At 35.6% G+C, this 24367-nt stretch overlaps 2 protein-coding genes across 14 annotated transcripts in view; one reads left to right on the plus strand and one right to left on the minus strand.

Annotated features, from left to right (window-relative positions):
* DCP1B (decapping mRNA 1B) overlaps positions 1–24367 on the minus strand; it is a 47266-nt gene that overhangs the window by 17109 nt on the left and 5790 nt on the right. Inside the window, exons 1-3 of one of the 2 annotated variants that reach the window (XM_074871708.1) lie at positions 23749–23946; positions 4632–4698; positions 2315–2450 (exon numbers count right to left, since the gene is read on the minus strand). In XM_074871708.1, the coding sequence (XP_074727809.1) occupies positions 2315–2450; positions 4632–4698; positions 23749–23752 (207 nt within the window). In that variant the 5' untranslated portion in view covers positions 23753–23946. Of the gene's footprint in view, positions 1–2314; positions 2451–4631; positions 4699–23748; positions 23947–24367 lie in introns of those variants that run through there. The other variant, XM_074871706.1, reaches the window with a different exon arrangement.
* Positions 16083–24367, plus strand: part of CACNA1C (calcium voltage-gated channel subunit alpha1 C) — a 498932-nt gene continuing 490647 nt past the window's right edge. For 5 of the 12 annotated variants that reach the window (XM_074871691.1, XM_074871703.1, XM_074871695.1 and 2 more), the window contains exon 1: positions 16084–16694. In XM_074871691.1, the coding sequence (XP_074727792.1) occupies positions 16565–16694 (130 nt within the window). In that variant the 5' untranslated portion in view covers positions 16084–16564. Of the gene's footprint in view, positions 16695–24367 lie in introns of all 12 variants that reach the window. The other 7 variants (XM_074871704.1, XM_074871694.1, XM_074871692.1 and 4 more) reach the window with 2 other exon arrangements.

Consider the following 24367-nt stretch of genomic DNA (forward strand, 5'->3'; position numbering starts at 1 on the left):
TAGGAGTCCAGAGGCCATGCCTGCTCACTACCAGAAATTACGTTCTTATCAAATGGTTGTGTGCCCTTGGTAATGAAGAAGAAAGCTTCAGTTATTTTGGACACATCAACCAGACAAAGGACATCCACCTAACCTGACCTTTAATAGATCAAAGATGGTGTAGTAAATGGATAGATGCTTTGTAAAAGAACTGTGCAGCAAAGAGCTAAAACCAGAGCTTGCCTTGTAGTACAAGACAAGGCACAGTGGTTAAAGGGAAAGACATTGTGTCACGCTTCATTCTGTACCCTAGCAGCAATTCAATTGTTTATCTCCCTAACTATCATGAAGCCAGCTAATACCACTTCTTCTCACCAGAGATCAAGAGAAGGCAAGTGTGCAAGAAGTACATTTTTCAAAAAATACTTCAGTGGTTTAGCAGCTTAGAGCTACATTAATAAAAAAAAAGGAGGGGAAGGCTATGTATTTTATTTTACATGTAACCTCTAAATCTGTAACTTAATTTGGGAATAAGATATACCCTTTGAAGTTAGTTACACTCTTTAAAAAAAATAAATCTCATCATAACTTAAAAATTGACCAAAATTCCTTAGATGCTTTGAAAATTCATGTTCTTATCCTACAGCTTCCAACATTTTAAAACACCCTCTTCTCCAAAACCACACAAAACTCACAAAGGGGAACAACATATTTCATAACTGATTTCAGCACATCAGCATTCTAGGTCATAAGACATACACTGCCAAGGAAGTAGATGTCATAAAGCAGCCAAAAAGATGACTGCTCTGAAACATATTGACATTAAATACAAAAATGGTTGTCATTGCATTTATCACACCCTTCTTAATTTTATATTACTAACAAAAAACCCCCACAAATCTAGTTCTTAAGAGGTCAGATATTCCTAGTACTCATGTTCCAGATGAAGAGGAAGTTTTCATGTTATTTCCTTAGCAACCCCTTAAATACAGAAAGATTAAAGATGAAGCAAGAGGCAAATTTGCAAAAGATCTTATCTGCAGGAAAAAAATTCAAAACACTTATTTAAACAACAGATCTTCTAGAATTTCCTCTCCTTTGTCTTGATTTTCTTGTGTGCTAATGTAGAAACGGAAGGTAACTTTTTTTAGATTTACTACCTCCTTCTCATAGAACCTGAAGACAGCCTAATATTTTTCCAGTTTTCCATTTACAGTATTTTTAAGGTAGTTTAATGAAAACTGCTTAAACATTTCACATAATCTCCAATCACACTCTTTTATGCCAAGACTAGATACTGATTCAGTATTAAAACACAGAAAAGATACCAGGTTTTGGAGGTGTTTGTCCACTATAATACATTAAATCCCTATTACAGAAAGTACGAAGGTCCTAAGCTTCAAAAGAGGCTATACCACAACAAAAAGGGCTGCATTTCACCATAACTCAAACAGTTTGCTATTATCCTTCTGAGGATCTTATTAGTACCCACATTTCAGAAAAATCACTTTTTCTCTCGTTAAATTGCTTATGTTTAATATATATATATATTTCTAGACTCAGAACACTTATGAGCTTTATTATTGCATGACAACACATATGAAATACAGGGAACAGCAGTAGGAACCTGCAGGCTCTGTAACAATTTGTAGCATATATATGAATAGTTAAAATTATTAGATTTTTATTCCCCAAAGTAAAACGTTTTTGATTGCTCAATAATAGAGAACATTATTAGTCCATTAGTTACTACTTTATTTAGAAGCCTCAGAAGACCAAAGCAGCACATGGGCTGAAATCATACTACATTTCAACCTTTTCATTTCCTTCCATTAGTGTTTGAAAGTAGCTAAGAATCACAATTAAAAGCAGTAACTTCACTGTTAAAAGGTCTTCTCTGAAGGAAGTTATTTGTACAAACCACAGAAACTATTAGCAAGTTTGAATACTTCACCCAGAAAGAGGACACAACTACCAGGTGCTACTCAATAAGCAATAAGCACAGGACCTCTAAGGGTCAATATGAAAGTCAATTTATACTTGTTCCTACCTCCTACCATTCAACAAATAATCAATCATATACGTGTTCGCCTTTCAGAAGTTTTTAGTGACGGCATTCATTTATTTTGAATCTTTAGCAAATCCTGACAAAACTTTTTACCAGCCACTTTACACAAAATGAGAGAGCACTCTGTCCCAAATCAGTTTCACTATGAGCAAAACTATTTAAAAAAAACCAAAAACCTTTTATGTTTTAAAATGTAAAGTGTGAGCAAGTTGGCATCATAGTATTGCCAAAAAGAACTGTCCCCGTTTTATAGACAGCAAGTCTCACCTTGGTATACTCATCTTTGGCCTTGGTAAGCATCCGTAAGATATCCACTTCTTTGTTATTGGCAGAATTCATGATCATTGGGGACACTCCTGTTCCCGTGCCCTGCTGTGCTTTGAATTGTTCCTGCTGAGTTAGGCTGAAAGTTGGGGGTGAGAGGAGAATATACAAGACAAAAAACAGATAAAATATAGAAAGTTTAACCAGAACTACTTTACAATAATTAATCCAAACTTAAATATTTTCATTTTTCTCCATCTACGTTAAAACATGTGTAAAAAAATCTCTATTAAAAGTCCTACATTAAAACATAATTTGATCGGGTGTGAGATTAATTTTCTCCAACCTTGAATACACTAGGCCATAGTCTAGAATTTCTGTAACTCAGTCACAATTTCTATACTCAGAAAGAGCAGGGAATTTATAGTGTTATTCAGTTCTGCTGGTGGCGGAGGATGGCAAACACACACAAATCAGTCATTAACTACCAGCAAATGACCAATTTCCTGCCCCAGCTGTTTTATTATTATTGTAGAATGCTGAGAATGAAAACACACAGCCAATTGGCTGAGCGACAGGGCATTTTTTATCTATATGAAACACTGCTATTATAAACCACTACACGTGGTTTACAATTGCACGAATCCTCTGAAAACTAGTTTTTATCGTAGAAAATTAGCAGTTTGAGAGTACCTAATCACCACCAACTGAAACTTGAGCTAGTTAACTAAAATTAGCTGTCAAAACCCTGGGATTCCTAGGGTTCATTTCTTATTTCTGTAAATTCATCCCCATCAATTATTTCTTGGGTCACAACTGACTCATTTTAGAGCTGTAGGATATACAGCAAAAGCAACAAAACCCCCTAAACAAACCCCCACCGTTATCACAGTCTGTGTTTCACAATGTTTTGTCACTGCAAAATGAAAAGCAGCAGGTATTACTTTAAAAAGAGATGTAGAGGAAACATGACTACCTTTCCATCCAGCATTTTATAATAAATCCTATCTGGAACATAGTGGTAGAAGAGTTAAAGCACTTTGCTATGGATCGAGATGTGCAAGGAAAAGCCTTGTTTGGACTTTTACTGCAGGGCACATAAATGGGCTTTTGGGCACTTGGTAACTTTGGCAATCAAACCTGATGTCACTTCCTCAGCATGCTTCTGGCTACAGAAGCTGTTAAGCCTGGGACAGATGACCTGAAAAGGAGAGATTCAAGGTCTGACAGTGCCTTTGCATTGCACTCTGTTAGTACCTAATGACATCAGTTTGACTGTATCTGCCTCCCATGGATTTTCGTGGGATGACAAAGACCTAGCTCTATGTCACCCCTCCTCCTGTCCCTTCAAATATTTGTGACACAATGATATGTCCAACACTATATATCACAGGCAACCAGTATATCCAATCTCTGCCTGTTGCTATTGGGCCCCTTCACTATATCCTTCACATTATAGCTCTAAAAAAACTTAGATTGCTGATGTTGATAAAATCTGTGAGATTTCAGCTCCTTCCTCCTCCAAACAAATATGAAAACTTGAAGAATATAGTCATAAGAAAGGGATCATTGCAAACAAGCCCATCATTAGGCCAAGCAGAAGAGCGAGCCTTGTCTATCCTGGACACATGAAGAAAGCAATGACAGTGAAAAAACTATCCATGACATTGTAAGATTAAAATACAGCTGAGAATACAGTTCTGTTTGAAATTTTAATCTCCAACTTGATTGCAAAATTAGAGATTGTATAACATGTATAAAATAATATTATGTACATGAAAGTAATGAATTCAAAGCTAATTAAAGTCTTTCTTTATCTTCTGAAAACAGAGCAAATTTTGTACATATTGCTAAGAAATGAGGAAGCAGGAATTCAGCCATGATGTAGAAACAGGATAAAAACCACAGAAATTGTATTTTTACAGTATGCCTTCATGATAGCCCACACTTCCACTGATATAAGGAAAAAAGGTAACAGCAACATGAAAAAAGAAAATCCCCTCAAACTGAAAGATATATTAAAACCCCAAAGAATACATTCTTCAAAACAGATCTCTGAGTCATCAGGAAACAAATCAGATGAACTGTTATGCTCTGATGTAGCTGGAAAGCTGCATAACAAATTATGAAAAAGTATTGCAATACAGTGACTTATTCCCGATTATACAAAATGCAGGCGTGACAACTTTACTTGCAACAAAGTCTATAAATATAGGTTTACAGTATAAAGATATGACCATCCTAGTAATATAATGTGCATGTATGTACAGAAATACATACATAAAAAAAGCACAAAAAGTCTTGTTTACCCATCACTTACTTTTTCATGAGCTCTGCAATTCTTTGGCATTCTTCCTTATCATAAAACCAAATCCCATATATGGACACTGTAAATGCACATCAAACACAAACTATGAGCATCTTCTCAAACAGCAATTCTACCTGGTAGATATTTAAAAGTGACCTGTACAGGAATTTTAAGATTTATTTCTGTGTTATGTTTTCCCCACCTATAAACATAAGAATGACACCTCAGATCCTCCAAAATCAAAAAAGATCAAAGGCATATCTCTAAAGGATGTAAATTACAAGCTCTTGAACCTTCAACAAAGGCACAGGTATTTGATCCTTTTCTTCAGAACACTAAACCAGACGTTTTTTCTTCAAAACCTCTTCCTCTGTCATTTTTTTCAGTTGTCATATCATATCCATTAGACTCCAGTGGTTAGTATACTGCAGGTAGTGTTGCACGCATATGGAAGCAAGCAAGATCTGTTTAGTTTTCAACAACATTCAGGTCCATCTTATATATCATCAAAGTTGTTAGAGTAGTATGAACGCACCTCTGCCTCCCTGTAGATTTCCTGTAATGTTGCCCATTATTTTCACCACCAAAGAAGTAATTATCTGTAGCCAACCCCAGGATTAGAAAATCTATATCTAAGTTCAGACCTCCACTAAAGTAGATGCCTGCAGCTTTGCCCAGCAACAACAGATTTTAAATTTACTAGTAGTTCAAGAGTCTCAAATGTACACACTGCTAATGCAACCATCATGATGGTAATAGCCATAATGGAACTGTAGTTAGTGCAGGTTCTACAATCATCATAAACAGAGAGCATTTTACGCTCACCATGTTATATAGCTCTGGTAAAACAGCCTGGGAATACATCTACAGCATGGTCTCAAAACAATCTGTCCACATTTGTCAGGGTAACTGTCCTAGTTTTAACCTCAGGCACAAATCTGCTGTGAGAAGGGAGAAGCACTGAAAGGCTTAACACGGATCCTCCCATCTCTGTCATTGCAACCTTGTGTAACATCCATGTTCCCATCACATGACATGTAGCAAATAGGTAGCCAATGTGTTCCTTCCCCCTTACCTCTCCCACCATACTGCAGGGCAGGAGTTTTCCCTTAATCTTATTAAGAAACGGCAATTCCTAAGATGTCTTCAAATTTAGTAGGGGCTAGAGTTTATTTCAAAGGGGCATAAATGGATTGAGTACGTGTTTAAAAACTATTGCAACACTAATCATGATCATGGATATTTCCTTATATTAGCAGAATGCAAAAGCAATCACTTCTTCAATTCCACAGAACCAAAACCATGCTATATGAAGTGTAAGTAGGCTTTGTTAATGTTTGGAAAGAAAACAAACGTACAGCTGTTTGTAAGACATAAGTGTAATACTTATCTCCATTCCTCCCCAAATTTTCAGTCATGTGTTGTCTTCTATACAGCTAAAAATGGTTCAGCTATTTAATACAGCATACTGGTAAAAAGCCTAAAAAACCCCCAAAACCAACCGCCATCCTGTATACATACAATAAATAACTTTTAAAATATGTACAGTCCTTTTTATGATTAACTTTTGAAAAGTGTGATGATGATTTCTATCCTTAAAAAAGACAACATAATATGCACCAGTGGTTCTACAAAAGTGCAACATAAGAGCTGATCTGAACTGCAGAAATAATCTCTGGTTTGTAACATAGATATTAATATTAAAATATGCATTTAAAATAGACATTAATATTCTAACACGTTCCAGTAAGTATCCATTAATAAACTACAAACCTGTAGAAAAGTGTGTAAAAGATTCACAGGGTTTCAAAACACTGACCTATTATGCAAAACTACACAGCCTTCTGACAAACACATGTGAAAACTTGTTGTTTGTATTACAAGCAACCCTATATTCTTCAATGCAACAACACAGCAAGCAGACTGAAAACAAGTCCAATTTGTTTTAATCAAGATTCTTCTTTGTTAGAAAAGAATCTCCAGTGCAGAAGAGTATTGATGAAACTTTGGTCATCTGCTTCATCCTCTCAATTTTTTATGTCTGCCACAGCTGGTGGCAATCACCAATATGCAAGACAGGTTGAACAGCTTCACCTTTTGGCCACTTGATCAAACACGTCATAGACTATTTATGAATATCTAACAAATTTGAAAGCTGACAGTTCCATGGAAATACTGCAGTGCTTCTGGCCATCAAAAACTGAAAGACTGGAATCGAGCTAGTTTACCTCAACTCAGTGACAACCCAAGTAAACTGTCTGATTACCAGTGTAAAAGACCATTTCAGATTTTACAGAACTACAACCAATATTTTGAAATGCAATTCAAACAAATGCACATCCACGTCAGACCACAGAATAAGGATACTAATTACTGCCTGTCCCACCAAACCAAACCACCACCCAACAATATATCGCATTTTAACTGAAACTTTAAGTCAGGATTTGCAGATCCAGAGACCTTTAGCCTAGATGTTAGCCGAGCTTCAAACCTACCCACCCACACTCAGTTTCACACCTCAGTTAAATGGTACTTTCAACCCAGACTAGGAAGCACAGCTGAAAGCAAGCTAAAACCAAAACACAACATCCTCTGAGCTTACAGCTCACCCCTTCAGTAGAGAAATCTTTCAGAAGTGGACAGTCCTCCTCTTCTTCCTTCCACACTTCTTTCATTTGTTCTGGACATATGGGAACACTTCAGAAAAACACTGAGAAATAATCACAGAGCCATTCCATTTGTTGTGGCACAATGTACTCTGAGCTCTTTCATGCATGCGAGAACGGTGTACCAGTGAGAAGGCAGTAACTTGGTGGAAATCTGAGGTACTTGGTATCCAAATTACACTAATGTATGTTTTCATACTGGGTGCTCATCCTGAGTAACCATGGCGTAAATTCATACTACAGTAGTATATTCTGCTAATCTACATTTAAGGAAACAAAAATGTAAACAATAGTGGTAAAAATGTGTATTAATGGCCATCTTTTTGATTAATGATGAACACAAATTGGCAAAATTTTTTATGTGTATGACAAAACATAAAAACCCAGGACCAGCAAAAGAACCTAAGAAGATTACAAACTGTAACTGTCAGGCTAAGAACCTGGCGTGCTCTCCACTAATATAAACTAAATACACATACAATACAAACTTCACTACAAGCTTTCTACCAGCATGCAAACACTGCATGTCTTATCAGGACTAATCTAAACAGATTACTTTTATCTGCCTTCCATCTCTGTCAGACTGTTTCATAAAAAGGAAATCCCGATCCAAGTATCATCTGTAGAGTGGTTAATTTCACTAAAATATTCACATGTTAAAAATGAATCATGAAACAGCAGAGGCAAAACTGAATCACTAAACATCAGAGGCACAAAGCAAATTCTTCTACTGCCGCACAAAAGAGGAAATATTAAGTCACTTTTAGGCCCAGCTTCAGCTATAAAGTTATCCAAGAAGAGATTATTGTAAGAAACATAAAAACAAAAAACAAAGTATCTTCTGCTAACCAGGTGAGCCAGTTACATGAAAAACAGCTAACAAAAGCCCAATAAGGAGAGCTTTTATACTGACAAGACAGTACACATCTATTCATCTACTTTCAATAGTTACGAAGTAATTTACTAAAAGAAATTAAATTTAGTAATAAATTGATCACATTAAAGAAAAAAGGCACCAAAGTTATGATGTTAACAAGATTACACAAAACTAAAAGGATATAATGCAGCTATCAAATCAACAAGATAGAATTAATATTGAATGGGAATAAGCTAAATAAATTACTTAAATCATCTAATTGAAATTATTAAATATTAAGGGATATCAGTCTTTAGGATTTTTAGAATTTGAAAAAGGTAGGGTTACACATAAATCAAAACTGAAAAATTTTGACAAAATCTGTGAAGCTCCTTTAAAATAGCTCAGTGATTGAATTTCAGGAAGTATACTATTTAAGTTTTAATGGCAACATCAGAGCCAATTTTACAGCTTCCGGCTTACAATTTTCATTTTTTGGCTATGGACTTCTCCTGTCCTCACAAACACTCGAGCACTCAACACTATTTATAAGCAGAAGCTGACAGCTGCTATCTACCAGAATTATACATGACAATTTCTAACCTCTCAAAATCTGAAACATTTATTTATTTATTATGATGATGAAGAATTTCCTACCAACTTTCATAGTTCATGCTAAGTATCCTACTAAAAACGAAAGCATTTTTCTAGGATTATTTATTTTACTCTTCATTTGTCTAGCTTCAACTTCCAGCTGTTAGGCTTTTATCTTCTGGATAGACATTTCCATTATCAAAGTTTTGGTTTCAGTGAACCTGCAACATATTATTTTTAAGCTATTGCTCCACAGACTGCATACAGTATTTAAGCTTGGTAAAAAGAAACACAGAAATATCATAACTACGGACTAGAGACTCCCCTCTACCTAGAAACTGTTTTACACTTGCTGGTAGTAATAATAAATAAATAAATTATTCTTCAACTTTCATGTTTTATTCTTTATATGCTTCTTAAGGTACTTTATTGCCTATGTATGGCCTAGACTCTTGCTCCTGAATATGTAAATCCACACTTGGCTATATTAAAAAGCAGTTCCTCTAATATATCTTACAAGGTAGCCAGACACCTTTATGCTGGTCATCTGTTCTCTTTGCTGTCTAACATTCACGTAATTCAGCAAACTATCCATGCATGCATTTCTTTTTCTAGTACTTTTTAGAATATTGCAGCTTCCATTTTGCAGGACCTACTGAAAAAAGAACCAAAGTAGCTTATATCAACAATAATATTTTTCAGTCTATGAGGTCTTAACTTAAAACATGAATTAAAGCATGTCGTGTTAATTTTGTGCTCTTCTACTCCAATGCAAATGTGATCTCTTTGTCCATGATACCGTCTTGACAATTAGGATGCAAGTATATGATGTTCCTTCCACTTTGCTCAGGCTCAAGTAGTGAAGGAGACTTGCCTGTTGAAGCTCTACATCCTGCTCTGCAGCATGAAGCAAGAGAGGACTGCAACAAAGGAAAGAAGATATAAAAAACCCTACAGCTAAGGCAGCTGCACGCTATCTTGGAAAGCTGAATTCTGTCTCTGACGCTGCCCCAGAGATATTATGCAACGATACGCAAGTTGTGAAATGTCATCTTAAGTGGCTGTCACTGATGGTGTATGTTTCATTTCCCAGCATTTGATTTGAGGTCCTAGACCTGGGTGTAAGATTTGAGTGCATGACCTGCAAAAACACCAGCTACTTATAATCACAGTCGAAGTCTGTAAGAAACGTTTTTGAACATACGAATACTAAATATATTTGAAAAATTAGGCCTGAGTCAAGTAAAGTCAGACACCCTACATTTAATTGATCTCTGCAATTACAACTACTCTGTCCTAGGATCCCAATTTGTAAAGTGGGAAGAATAATACTTCTAATCTGAGCAAGGTACAACAGTTCATCTTATGAGTTATCAGCTATTATACTGATTAGTATCACAGAAAACAAGAAAAAGAGCAATTAATAGTTCTGTCCCTAGTGTGGAACTTCAGTGATATATAACAAAGCAAGAGACCCACATACCAGTAATATGGAGAAAACAGAATACTGAGTGGCTGCTCTTTACTTGAATGCCATTCAGACTATTTGATAACGGAAGCAAAGTCCTCATTGCAAAAGAAGATGATCACATAATTTAAAATTCCATAAGCAAAAAAGAGATTGCACAAGCAGCCTTCATTTTGGTATTTGCTAGTTTAGGACCCTTAAAAGTTCTTTTAGTTTTCCACAGCCTTAAAATTCTTTCAAACACAACATTTTGCTTAGCTATTCAGGTATTTAAAAACAAAACACTAGAAAAAAAATTCATTTTCATCCTATTATATCATATTGACAGTGATGTGGCTCGTTAACAGGACTGGAACATTTAGGTCTCTAGCTTCTCTAATTGTGTAAAGCAGCACAATATAAAATAGATATAAACCAAACATATTTGATTCTAAATAATGGAAATTCAGCTTGGATATATCCTATTATTTCTGGAAGTTCTTAGAGGGGAACCAAAATTTTTATGATGTCCCAGGCACAAAAATGCCAAGAAACAGAAGCAAGGTAAGAGTTTTTCAAACAACAAAAACCTATATTTTGATATGAGCTTAACTTAAATTCCTAAAAAGCTGCTGAAAAAAACCAATCTGTTAAATCATCAGCCACTTGTTCTTCATTTAAAGGTTGATAAAGCTCCTGATCCACTTACTTGGGGAACTTTTACTACAGACAGGGAAAAGGATGACTTGGTATTCCCATTATTTCAAATGTTTAAAACATTATATATGAACAAACAGGAAAAAAAGCCAGTTATTAAAGGGAAAAGAATCCTGCTCAAAGACATCTTAATGCAAACTGATGATCACACACAGAAAGCGAAAAAGCTGTCTTTCAGCTTGACCAGTCAAATTCAAGTGAGGAACTTGTTCAAGCAACTTTCTAAAAAAAAAATCCACCCAAAAATAACAAGAAAATATACAAAAACCCCAACAAAATGCAAAAGCCCCTCAAAACCCCTTTCCCCAAAAGCAGATGGTTTGAGAGTGGGAAATGATTGGCAACACTAGTGAAGTAAAGAATAAATTCCTCACCACCATCTGTTTAATTGTGCCTAGAACTATGCCTTAAAAATCAACACAAGAAACAATAATTTGTTAATAGGATAGACCCTGAAATATCCCTGCTGTCTTCTAACACTCATGAAAGCTGGGTGACCAATTTGCAGACTTCCAGGTAGAGCCAGCAAATATTTCTGATTTCATGAGGCAAAAAAGGGACAACTTGGAGATGGTGGATTTTTTATTAAATCATGTCTGTGGCTCTACCGTGGTAGCCTGACTTGAGGCAGATTTTATTCAAAATTTATCAGAAATTCTTTATTTAAAAAACCATCAACTTGGTAGCAGATATAAACAAGATTGGCTCACTGGAATGCCCCTTAGCCTGGAAGCTAAAATTATGTTAGTACTGTAGGGAACTTCAAAGCCCATTGATGTATTTATTTCCATAAAGCTCAGCAGATGTAAGAGTCCATCAGCAGGTTCTTTACTTTTTGGAAAAGAGCCCAAAGGCAAACTGAATTTGCAAGATTTCCCTTAAAATCGCATTCTGTTGATGCTACAAGAAATTTTTAGTCACGACACAGGAATAGCATCTATGTTATGATCCATCTGGCTTAGTGCATTTATTTCCCTGCCCCCCACCACTGGTTTTCCAGTCACATCCCCTACCATTGCATCATCAGTTCCAAATAATTTTTAAATCATGATGGCGCGTGACACTGAAATTAAGGCAGGAAGTCTGTAGATGCCAGACTATAAATTTCATAAATAACAAGTTGTTCTTAATAAATCCTTTATTGTTCTTATTTATAAGTTGTTCTTAAATTACAATTGGTTCTCATTACTATTTCACAATAGATTTCTGAAACGTCCACATTAGACTAGAGCTCCACTGCCTTTTGTAATGGAAAGAATTAAACAGTCTCACATAAGGAGTGTAAAAGCTAAGTGAAGAGGTATTAAGAAAAACAAATGGTGGGTGAAAGTACTGTTCCATTTTTGATATAAGAAGAATGATAGACACTGTCTTTAGAAACGTAAGTGAAGAAGTCTGCAGCAAGGCTGAAAACTAAATCCAAATATCCTAAGTCAACAAAAGCATCCTTTCCATGAAAAAATTTCCATCAAAGAATGGCTCAGTGGAAAAGAAACGTAACTCCTCAGCCTCTGAAACTATTACCTGTATTAGCTTACCAGTGCTCTATATTCTCTGCTAGCTTTCTACAGCAAACCATAAAACATGTCTTCAATGTACTGAAATGTGGCCAGGCCCTGACCTACAGGAATCATCTGAACATAACACAAACATACCATTCCACAAATCTAGGCTAAATATATATCCACAACTTCTATTAGCAGAAAAGCTTACACTAACATAACACTATCATAATTTGAAGATGTTAAACTAGAAACCACACTCTTTCCTTGATTCTGTGCACATCATGTCATACCTAGAAGCTAAAAGCCATGAGAACTCTCCTCAAACAAGAAGGGGACAACGCTGACTTTCCAACCTGGAGGCAAAAAAAAGTTTTAAGTTCCTATCTAAAATAAAAATAGGAAGGAGAGCTGCCTTCACCTTCTCAATTTCCACTTTTTATTTGCATCCTGCCTTCCACTAGGTTAAGAAAAGCAGCAGCTTCTGTTGTGCTTCTTGTGGAGTATTTGGTCTTCTAGTCCTGTGGGGATAAAGTCTGCTCTACTGTATGTGACATACACGGTTGGCAGAGGACTCATCAGGATTTGAACACCATGAGTTTCATTTATAATTTACTCAGATCTAAGAATCTGTTCCCAATGATTTTTAAAGCGCATTTCTGAGGTACCTCACAAAGGTCAAAGTACATCTCCAATTCCAGAACTATAGTCAAGTTCAAGGTCAAGTTCTTTTCCGAACTCTGCCAATGCCATTTTTTCAGTAATATAGAAAAGAAGAAAAAAAAAGAAAAACCAATATTTTAACCTCAAATAGGTGTTCAACAGTATGTTATTTTATGGGGTTTTTTTTCTGAAACCTGAATTTTTACTATAATCAGTCTGATGAGCTGTCACCCCAAATGGTTTAACTCCCACAAAAGTATGAACAACTTCAAAAAGGGCTTCATGAGGAAAATAAGCCACCTTAACTATAGATGATGCTTCTAATTCTGACTGTTGTGATCTCATCTCTTATTTCTTCATTGCATACCTTCAGATCTCAAGTAATGGAAATACATTTGCAGATCTGGACTAAGTTCTTACCCTGCAACAACAAAAGTCTAAATTGCTTGTATATACACACTTGTTCTTGTAACAAGTGACACTTAAGAAGTACCATAAGATTAAATGAATTTTAAAAAAAAAACCTTCATATTTTTCCATTTGCATGCTCTGTACACACCATCATTTTGGAGGCAGTCAATTTCTTCATTTTTCCTACACCATCTCTATTTCTGAAATGGTTAGAAAAAGAATAAAAAAATCTAGAGAAACAGGCAAAGGTAAAGTCAACTACTCTTCCCAAAGTCTCAAACACTTAGTTTGCATTTACAGCATATCATATGTGTTAGGTTTTATTGATCTTCCCCAGCCTGTTAACATGTTATATTCAACATATTAAAAAGTTCTTCTCTACTACTCCGTAGACATTCCTTCTTTTATTGTAAGTCAGCTGTTACATTGTCTTCAATAACATCTGCTTATCTGCAGAGCTGCTGTTGAAAATTTTTAAGTATGTACAATTTCAGTGATACAATTTCACAGGCACAGAAAGGGCTTTCACTGTTCTCACATAATGACAGGCAAACAGTAGTAAGTTCACTTCAGTTGCGAGTAGGTTCACACTGTGCTCACAAGCTAAATTTCAGTAGATGGCTGCACCTTAGACCCTTTATCATTCATCTATGGCCACTGCATTTTTACATGCTTGAAAACTGAAGGATCATTAAATTTAATCTTAAAGTATTAATAAAAATGTTTAAAATATATTTTGTGACCTACTTTTTTCTTGTGATAGTTGCAATTTAGTAATTTTTTTCATGAGGATACAAATACCACCTCTTCCAACTACCTTATTGCTTTTTTTACTGCTGTAATTATTTTTTAACATATTTGTATATCTTTTAAACATTTATTTTAACTATTGAAGTTAGCATTCAGATTACTAAGAACATTAGCAGTTTACTGACTTTTCTGCCTTCTTGCACACAAGACATTTTGTCTGGGTATATGTACAGAGAGAGAAGCAGAACATACTCCTGAGATCAAGTTTGTCACCAAGAAAACACAATTTAAGCAGTAAGCACTTCCTTGTTTTAAACCTGTAATCCAACAGAAAAAAACCCACATTTATCTAATTAATTTCATATTAGCAACTAGACATTTCACAATAGCAGCACTGGGAGGTACCCTGCAATTTTGAATCCTGAATATAGAATAGAGATACATTTAAATTCAAATAAAAATTTGGAATTTTGCATTGGGTGATTTTCATTACAGCAATTGTATTATTTTCACATAGAAAGTAAAAGTGCATATTTCATTTTGCTTCAGAAGTCAGCAGTATTTTACTAGCTCATGCATAATCCTTTAGGAATAAAACATAACAGTAATCATCATCTGCTTCCTCTGTCTCTCGCCTCCTTCAGCTTTTAACTCTCTCAGTGCAAATTTGAACCTCTACTTTGTTTTCTGTTTGAAAGAGAGATGTACAAAGTATTCATGTGAGAGAAGCCAGAATGAAAACAGAAGAGAGATAACAAGAAGGAAAAAAAAGCAAAGCACTGCAGGAAGGCATATGATACCTTACATAAAAATCCAATGTTATTTCTCTCCTTTTCTAATGATTATGAAATTTCATTAACCTTTTCATTGAGAGATGCTATACATTCCTGTGTAGCGAATTTAACACTGTATGTTATTAAGCAAATAATACTGAAATTTTACAGAAGGGCAGTTTGTTTGACAGAAACAAAAGAATTGGTGGAGCTCATCAAACTGAAAGTCCATATCCTGTCTAAGACAATGACCAGCACTAGATGATTCACAGGAAGAATCTTCCTAGTCCCTTTATTGTTGACTTCTGACCTGAAGCATGTGTCTTACATCACTTACATTTTTTTTTCCCTTGGCTACAGGAGCTCTGGTTGTTTTTATTCATATAAATAATATCTCTGCTATGCAAAAGGATTACTGAAACAGGCTCCAAAAGACATAGGAGTATGTATGTCCGAAATAATGAAACTAGCAGGTAAAACCCATATTTTTTTAAAAAAGATTGATTTTAAGCAATACATTATGACATGAAGACTTTATGTTTTATTAAATTTTACTAAAGCAAGCTCTGCATTACAAAACCAACAGCTGGGCTGCAGCCGCAACCATTAAAGCACAGCAGATAGCAAATATTAAGCCCAATGCTGTTACTAGTTTGTATGCCAGTTAAGACCAAAAAGCAACACTGCATTTGCAGTCTTTGTGGAATTCCACTGGAGCAGTTGCACCGTGTTTCTGTATAGAACACATTCCTTGTCCTTTAAAGGGTATGCTATCTTACACTTGAGAAGGGTTTCTTTCTTTTTCCTCCTGTAATTGAAAAGTATTGTTTACTGCCGATTTAAGACTTGTTTTGACGAAGAGAGAGCTGATGAGGCACTCAAGAGCTTGTATTAAATCAATACTAGACAGAAGCGAGCAGCTTGTATACGCACTGTGAGATACACTTGCTCACATATTTATCTTTCATGTTTTGAGAGAAGGTTACAAATATTTTTATGTATACACACACACACATATAAAAGAGTGCAAGTGAGCAAGCTCACATTCCAAGAGAAGTTTTCTGGCTATGTCAGGAGTGAAGTCCACCCCCTATTAGACAAACCTATTTTTTTTTCAAACACAAGAGGATATTATCAGAGAAGTCTGTGCTGATATACAGAAACCAGAGATCGTCATGGCTCAGTGAGGTGATGAGCTGACGGGTGGATGGCGCCCATTACCTTCACTTCTCAATCCAAGTTTTCCTGAAAAACCACGGGGGGAGGAGAAGGCTCCAACTGAGCATAAGGCACAGAGGACAAGAAAAGGATTAGGAGTGAAGAGCAAGGAAAGGAAGGATAATGCAAGAGATATTGCAGAGGTTTCAAAGAGCTAGAAAAGAATTTCTAGATTAAAAGACTGAGTTGTCAGTAGTTTAAAGCTACATTTACATTCTAACTTCTGTACAAGGCTATTACATAAAATAACTCTGAAGTAAGAAACAACTGACCAAAAGGAATTTACCTTTACTATATATAAAAAATATACTCAGGTTCAGCTGTTTCAACGCTCCTTGGAATTTTAAAATGTTTCAAGCCTTTGTTCGGCAAGCGTATCACCCACTACCCAGCCACCAGCCAGGGGAACCCGAAATGAAGTATAAGGGGAAGCTGGTGCATGAAACTCAGCTTAACTGCTTCTACATCAAACCTGGAGGTAAGACAACATTACCTAGTTGTGTGCTCGCGAACTGTACTGGTATCTACCTACTGGGATAAGTATTCCCTTTCTATTTAAATAGAACAGTCTGTATAATGTAAGAAACTACACTAATAACTTATAGTAATATTTGGGGATAATGTACTGTGAAGTCCTGTATGTGTGATCACACTACCACAGGATTTAGGTAATTCTGGTAATTCTCAAATCTGTGGAATAAGTAGATGAAGAGCTTCCCTTGGTAATATATTGTCTTTTGAGCATCTAATGAACATTGCTTTCGCACTTCCAATTTGACATGAGGGGAAAAAAACCCGCAAGCATGTAAGTATAAGGAGCAAGAAATAAAAAGGGTTTTTTTGTAGACAAAGAGGCATGTGTGTGAGTGTGAAGGGGCTAATCTGAAAAGGGGGTTACGTGAGAGATTTCTAAAAAGCAACTACAGCTGTAATTATTTTTATTTGCAGCAGAAATATGTAGGCATTCATGCACCTATTTACACTGATCTGGCAACATCTACCATTTTATGCTATACAGGGAGGTGTGTATGAAGTAGAGGGTATACAGGTAGTCACATGAAAATAACCTCTTTAAAACAAAATTATCTGTTCCAACTTGAACTCGAGCTTTACTGCATCATATGCCTATCTTATCTTGAAAAGATGTCCGGAATTCCCAGTGCTGGCAGTACACTCTCAGCAGTAAACATCCAGACAAGCTAATATGTTGCTTATATGCTGACATCCATAAATGGGAAACAAAGACTGCGCCTAGCAGATATATGCAGTATTATACTCCTTCAGTTCTATACAGAAACTCATCAACAACTGCAGGATGCTTGATACAGGGTTTTAATTTTATTCCATATACTTTTCCTACCAATTTGTTTGCCCAGGCAGGGATAGTTCCACCACACACAAAATAATTACCAGCATCAAAAAACTACATAGCTTTGTTATTTTAGCTCCTTAGCCTGTTTCTTCTCACGTGACATACAGTTGCTCTGACTTTCAGATTGGACTCCATCATTCCACATAAGTGAAAACCTACGGTAGGATTACTGCACTCCTTTTCCTTATACTTCGTTTTACCACCTTCATCACACAACAGAAACACGTCGTTAGAGCAAAAAGATGTCTGCAGTCATCATAGTTACAGTTGCAAAAAAGCCATTTTACAAATGCAAAGCATTCTAAATTGTTTGCTTTGCTCAGCCAAAGACTTCCACAACTGGTACCAAATCCTGAGGGTAGGAAGGGTGAGAAAGAACCAACAAAAACACCCTTTTAGGAAAGTCTGAATAGAAATATCTGTGTCGAACTGAGCGGGGTGACAAGGGACATGGTTTTACACATGAAAACTTGTGACTTAATCTTAAGGCCTTCACAACTGGCATGTACAATTTCCACTGAAACACATATATCGTATTTAGTTTAATGGAAAATATAAATAATAAGGCAGCCCTGAAAAAAATAAATTTAGAAATACTTATTAGTACAAACAATTTTGCTTTAAAAACAACAAACAAAAAAGGGATATTACAGTTCCTCAGGTTTTTTTTTCTATTTGAACCCTAAAAACCTAAATCACAGAACTACGTTTACTCTCCACAATAAGCACAAAAAAATCCCAAACACCTTAAAGTAGAATTAACCAATACCTGCTAATCCTAGAATCACATTAATAATTTAGTTTGGCTGGGGCCTCTGCAGGTCATTTAGTCAAGCCTTCTGCTCAAAATAGGGCTAGCTTCAGTTAGAGAGTTAGGAAAAGAAGAAAGTATGATTAACAACAGGTTACCACAGAAAAGTATATTCTATGCCACTTTTTCAGTCCATTTGCATATATGCATACTTCTTTACAACAAATTAACCTGTCCCTTTTACTACGTTAAAAATCCACTCCTGCTGCCATGGACTCAAGCAGAGTTTAGTTACAGATTTCAAAACCAGGCATATCAGGTTGTACACTCTAGAGCAGGCAAGCCAACTAACCACAAGACAGCAAGATCGTAATTCCCGATCTTAAAAATCACCTGTCTTAAGCTAGCACTGCTGCATGTCCATCTACACCCAACTGCAAAATAGTGTTTAGTTATGCCATCAAGTTGCAATAATATTTTTATATCTCAACAGGCAAGCATTAAAGATTTCAGGCATCCTTGAAAATTAAAATGAGACAGCACAAAAATCTAATGTATAAATGTACATATTTTATGTTTTCATTTATAAAAATGTAAATCAATATCTATACCATTTCCAAGGGTTAGTTTATTATTTTTCCTGACATTCTGAAGCAATTTTTACCATCTTCTAAGCACATTAAAATCATTAATAGATTGAAGTATAGGCCACAAAGGGAGGAACTATATGGGAAATGTAGTAGGAAATTAGTAATGCTTTTATAAACTGGTCTAAGGACTGATAATTTCTGAGTGTGGGTACAAGGAAGTCAGTAAACTGAGCACTAGACAGCATCTCACTTGAAAAAAGAAATTATCGTCACTCTGCATCTGATAAGCAAGTTTCTCCCTGCTCTATTTGCCTCTCTCAGGAAAATTTGCACATGACAAACTGTAAAATAGTTAAGTTGGACCCAAACTGTAAAACAGGTTTCAAAAACAAAACCAAATGCATGCAACATGACAAAGCTCATGCTGCAACCTTAATTGTCTGGGTTTAGAATCAACTCTTACTACAACATGAATGTATTTTCAGTATGTATATTTTCCTTTTAAATTTAAAAAAGGAGAATAGTATCTATGCTTAACAGTGTTAGCATTCCAACGATCTCAGCAAAACTGAGGTTTCACTTTAAGGTCAGTAACATCCAGGGAAGATAATGGTGACCTCTGCTGCTGTTCTGTCTTGCTCGATGCAAGATGAATTTTTATAATGCTGATCAAAGGAGAGAAAGTGGAATGGGAAGAAGGAGGAGTGATTTGTTTATTTCTCTGAGACAAAAATGTCTCCAAGGACAGAACCTCAGGTAAACCACAAGCATTCATATTCTGAACAAATGGCAGTAGTCAGTGCAGGCAGGCTTTCAAAAAAACTCTTTAGCCAAATCTGTTTAGCAAACAACAGGCTAAGAAGAACATACCTCTAGTGAGGGCAAGGCCCTTCTGCCAAAATTATTTTGAATTTCTATAGTTTGAGCTTTCACTCTTCAAACACTTTTGTTTCAAATTGACAAATATTTTTTAAAGAATTTTAAACTACAGAAATATTTTCTTCAACAAAACACGCAGGTTCTAGCAGACCAGAATAATAATTTTGCAATCAAACTTAACCTCAAAAAAATTGTTTATAAGTTCTTCAGCTGTGACAAAAACATTGAGTTTTGCTTAATGATGCAGCAACAGAAAGCCATGTAATATTTCTGAATCAGCAGACCACTGAATTTAGAGAAAAATAATACAAATTGCATGAAGTAAAAAACATTAAAGGTATTTGTTTCAAAATTCAAAAAGACCAACGAGCATTTGGGGAACAATCAATTGAATACACATTTCAATTTACTGTGTTCATCCTGTTGAACTGTTGTTTGTTATTGGACCAGATACTGTATGCTGGCAGGTGGGAGGCTGATAAATAAGGCTCTCCATTTTAAACTGACATTTTTACCAAAACCAAAAACCAAACAGAAACTCTATTACATGATAAAAACAAAGCCTGGAATATCTATTTTTCCTGTCTCAATGGAAACAATTGAGCAAGTAGTTGTTTATTGGTCAATATGCAGAAAGCTGAATCTAAATATATACATAAGTGAATTTAACTACCAAATGCTGGTTTCATTCTCAAATAAAAACACATTTCAGAAGAAAGAAGAGATTTGAAATATTGAATTACAGAACATATAACGTAGTATAGACTAAGAACATATTTTAGGGTAAAAAAGACACTACAGTATCCAAAAGAAGATTGTTTTTCATGACATATTCATTTTTACATATCACTCAAATTCTATTACTGTTGTCTCCTGCTTTCCTTTCAGAAGCAAACTTCTAATAGTCTTCAAACAGATGTTCTTTACAAGAGAAATGCTACTTGCAGGGTCAATGGGTCTTCAGAAATGCTTACAGAAGTGGGACACTTGTTAGCCATTTAACATATTTAATGAGGATGTATTTGCTTAGAAGGGTGAACTGAAATCAGTCTCCAAGAAGATGAGCTGTTCTATCTGAGGGGGCTCTAGGATGCTGTAATGTAGAATTTAAGAATGAAAAATAATAGCTTGAGAAAAATATACACCATTATCTTTTCCTAAAGATTTTACAATCACTTGACCTCAAGCATATATTTGGAAGAATTTTCATACATAAATAATTACGACCTACAGGGAAAAAACCAAAACCCACAAAGAAAAACCAAAACTTATGCTACTTCTTTGGACAGCTGGCAAACTTCCCTCTCCCTCCCATCCCATTTCATCTACTGGTTGTCTTTGCAGGATCTGGGAAAAATAATACTAAAGTTTCAGGGTTCTGACAGACATATGGTGGCAGGTTAAACTGGATAACTGAAACTACTATGAGGTTATGTACTTCTGTGTGCCAAGACAGTTTTACCAAAACCAGGCATGTCTGGTCTGCTTTTGCACCACTTCCTGAACCTCTGCAAAAGCTCGAATTCAGTAGAATATGCCACATCTGACTAGGAAACTTCATACAGTTTCAAGCCTAGGAGATGACATGATCAAAGACCTTGCTATAAATGTGACACATACATGAAAAGTAACTTCTATGTCCAAACAGGTATAGAATCTAGTCAGATATAGAGTATTTGTTGATCTGTCACACAATTTCTTTCTCCACTTGCTATAGCAGAAAAGCGCTCAATTAACCTGTATCAGCTCATCATCATAATTAGCATACTATTATAAGGTAGGATCTTGCATTTTTTTCAGGCAGCTGAAATGCTCAAGGTGAAACTAGCTCTAAGATATGCAACTTAATATTCACCAAATTCTCTGTGTCCTGTAAACATGAAAAATAGTATTCAGTGATGAAATGATAAATCAGTCAACTCAAGAAATAATTCACTGACCCAGCATACACCCATATACATCTGGTATAATATACAGTTGGAATTGGTTGTGAGTAAATTACTATATGGCTGATCAGTGCTTAAAAGGAAAAAAATGGTTATTTTAACAATAATTTACAGTTATGCATTTCTTCCGAACTATCTCATATTAATCATCATCAAGTCTTAAGAAACAGGCTCTAAACATTGGTTTTGACAATAAATATCACCAAAGATTAAGAAAAAGAGTAGCAATTACGTAGTTAAGATTACTCAAATATAGAACCCAAGAATTTTTTTAAAACCGTTGAAATCTTTAGATGATCTAAACAAAAATAAAACTCCTGTCTTGCTCTCAGAAAGCAAGCGTCTAAAATTGCAGTTGACTACATAAGTTTAAAGATCACGTTGAAAAATACCTATTTGATCCATAAACCTTCTGTTTCTTGGTGGACAAGGTTTTCTGCTGGCATTAAAAACTGCAATTTGAGCTTCTCTCCTGGCTTTGAAATGAATAACACTAGTGCTAGCCTAACAGATTTCCCAAACTAAACTTTCATGTGAAATAGTGGATCAACGCAAACATTAACTGGCATAGATCCCAAATCCAGCCTGAAAACTCCTGGGATTAGACTGTAGGTGTTTGCAACATGGTATTTAGACAGTGTTTCAACTTTAGATGACCAAGATCATACGGAACAACAGAAGAAATATGAAAACCAATAAAGTAAAAAGTGACATCAAAATATTCCTTTTTTTATTTTAAGTATTCATAAAATTTATATTTATTCTGTATAATTCCGGAAAGCTTTTTTATTGTAATCATATATTGGATGCAAAACAATCTTTACAATATGGTAGCTATAACATGACAAAATGTTGGCGGACTTGTCCGGTACACTAGTACCACCTTTTGCTGCCAAGTGCATTTACTTCAGACTGGTGTGATATTCAGCCACAGATATTCAGTTGTACTGAAATGAAGTTTGTTTCAACAAGCATGCAGAATATTGGAAGAAACAAAACACTGGGCAGGACTTCTTTATTCCTCCAAATGCTTGCTTTTGTATTTTTCTGAAATTTACATTGTAACAAAACCCAAATATAAGTCCTATTATATGGGAAAGCAACTATACCAATTAGAAAAACAGAGGAAATTCTGCTAACTTTATTATATCTAAGAAGAAGATATGTATTAAAAATAGAGTAAGAAGTAACCAAGTCAAACAACAGGTTAGAAAAAGATAACTTGTTTCCAGACCCAGCTAAGTATTACTGCCAAACTGTCCGCTGTTTTGCCAAGTAAGCAGCTATTACTAAGTAGTCCTTGTTAGTAACTGGAAGCAGAAGATAAAAATAGTATTATAAGATCAGGGCCTAAAAACCCCAGTTTTGGATGGAAACTCTATTTAATAAGGAAGAAGCCTGAAGCCTTAATTTTGAAAAAATTATAAAGGCAAGTTGTATGATAAAGCAAAACACAAGGATAATATTCATATAGAAAATTCAAGATGGATATTCAGAATCATGTTTGGACGAGACCCTAGTGAAAACAGATACTTAATGTTGAGGAGGTTCCTTCATTTTATGTAGCAAAGGCTTTGAAATACACAGTAAGGAAGAAAGAGCTAGAGGTATCTGCATCTCAGTGGAGAAATTGCCACATGAACAATCTGTAGGAGCCTAAAGAAAACCTGGAAAAGTCAAATGAGTTGGTAAATAACTTTTCTTCTATGGGTCTGTAATGCCAGTTTGCTCTGGAAACATAGATATTTCCATGAAAATCTGAGAAAACAACAGTTTCCCTTTGAAGTACCAAGACCTTCAGTTTTCTTGAATAACTAATGCTTAAGCCTTTGTAAGATTATTTTAGAAAGTTAAGTAACTAGGGGTAACATACACCTGGAACATATCTGATACTAACTGAAATCCTAAACTAGAAGATCCTTTTTTAGTAGAGCAAACATGAATTTTCTCTCAGACAACAAAATTCTCAGATTAAATAACAGATACAGACTTACCCATGGTTAGATCAAACAGCTAACTGTGGTAAAAATCAGATCCACAGACCCAGGCTAAAGATGACTTTATAAAAGCAGCAGTAGACTGGCTGGGGATCTTGTTATTTCTTTTTTCATGGTTGCACTCAAGGGAACGATACAGTAAAGAGTGCCACAAGGTCAAGAATCTATCAGATCTTGTGGCTGAGTGATCCTAAACTGAAAGAAAGGTGTTGTTACTTTCATGTTGCCACTGGCAAAGCGTAGGTGTTGTGGGTTCACCCCAGCCAGCAGCTCAGCCCCACACAGCCGCTCACTCCCTCCCCTCAGTGGGATGAGGAGAGAATCAGAAGGGCAAAAGTAAGAAAACTCAGGGGTTAAGAACAAAGACAGTTTAATAGGTAAAAGCACGGCAAATAGGTAAAAGCAAAGCTGTGCATGAAAGCAAAGCAAAATAAGGAATTCATTCACTACTTTCCATCAGCAGGCAGATATTTAGCCATTTCCAGGAAGGCAGGGCTTCATCATGTGTAATGGTTACTTGGGAAGACAAGCGACGTAACTCCAAGCATCCCCCTTCCTCCTTCTTCCCCCAGCTTTTATTTCTGAGCACAATATCATATGGCCTGGGGTATCCCTT

Source organism: Strix uralensis, chromosome 5, assembly GCF_047716275.1.
Source record: "Strix uralensis isolate ZFMK-TIS-50842 chromosome 5, bStrUra1, whole genome shotgun sequence".
NCBI classification, from domain to species: Eukaryota; Metazoa; Chordata; class Aves; order Strigiformes; family Strigidae; genus Strix; species Strix uralensis.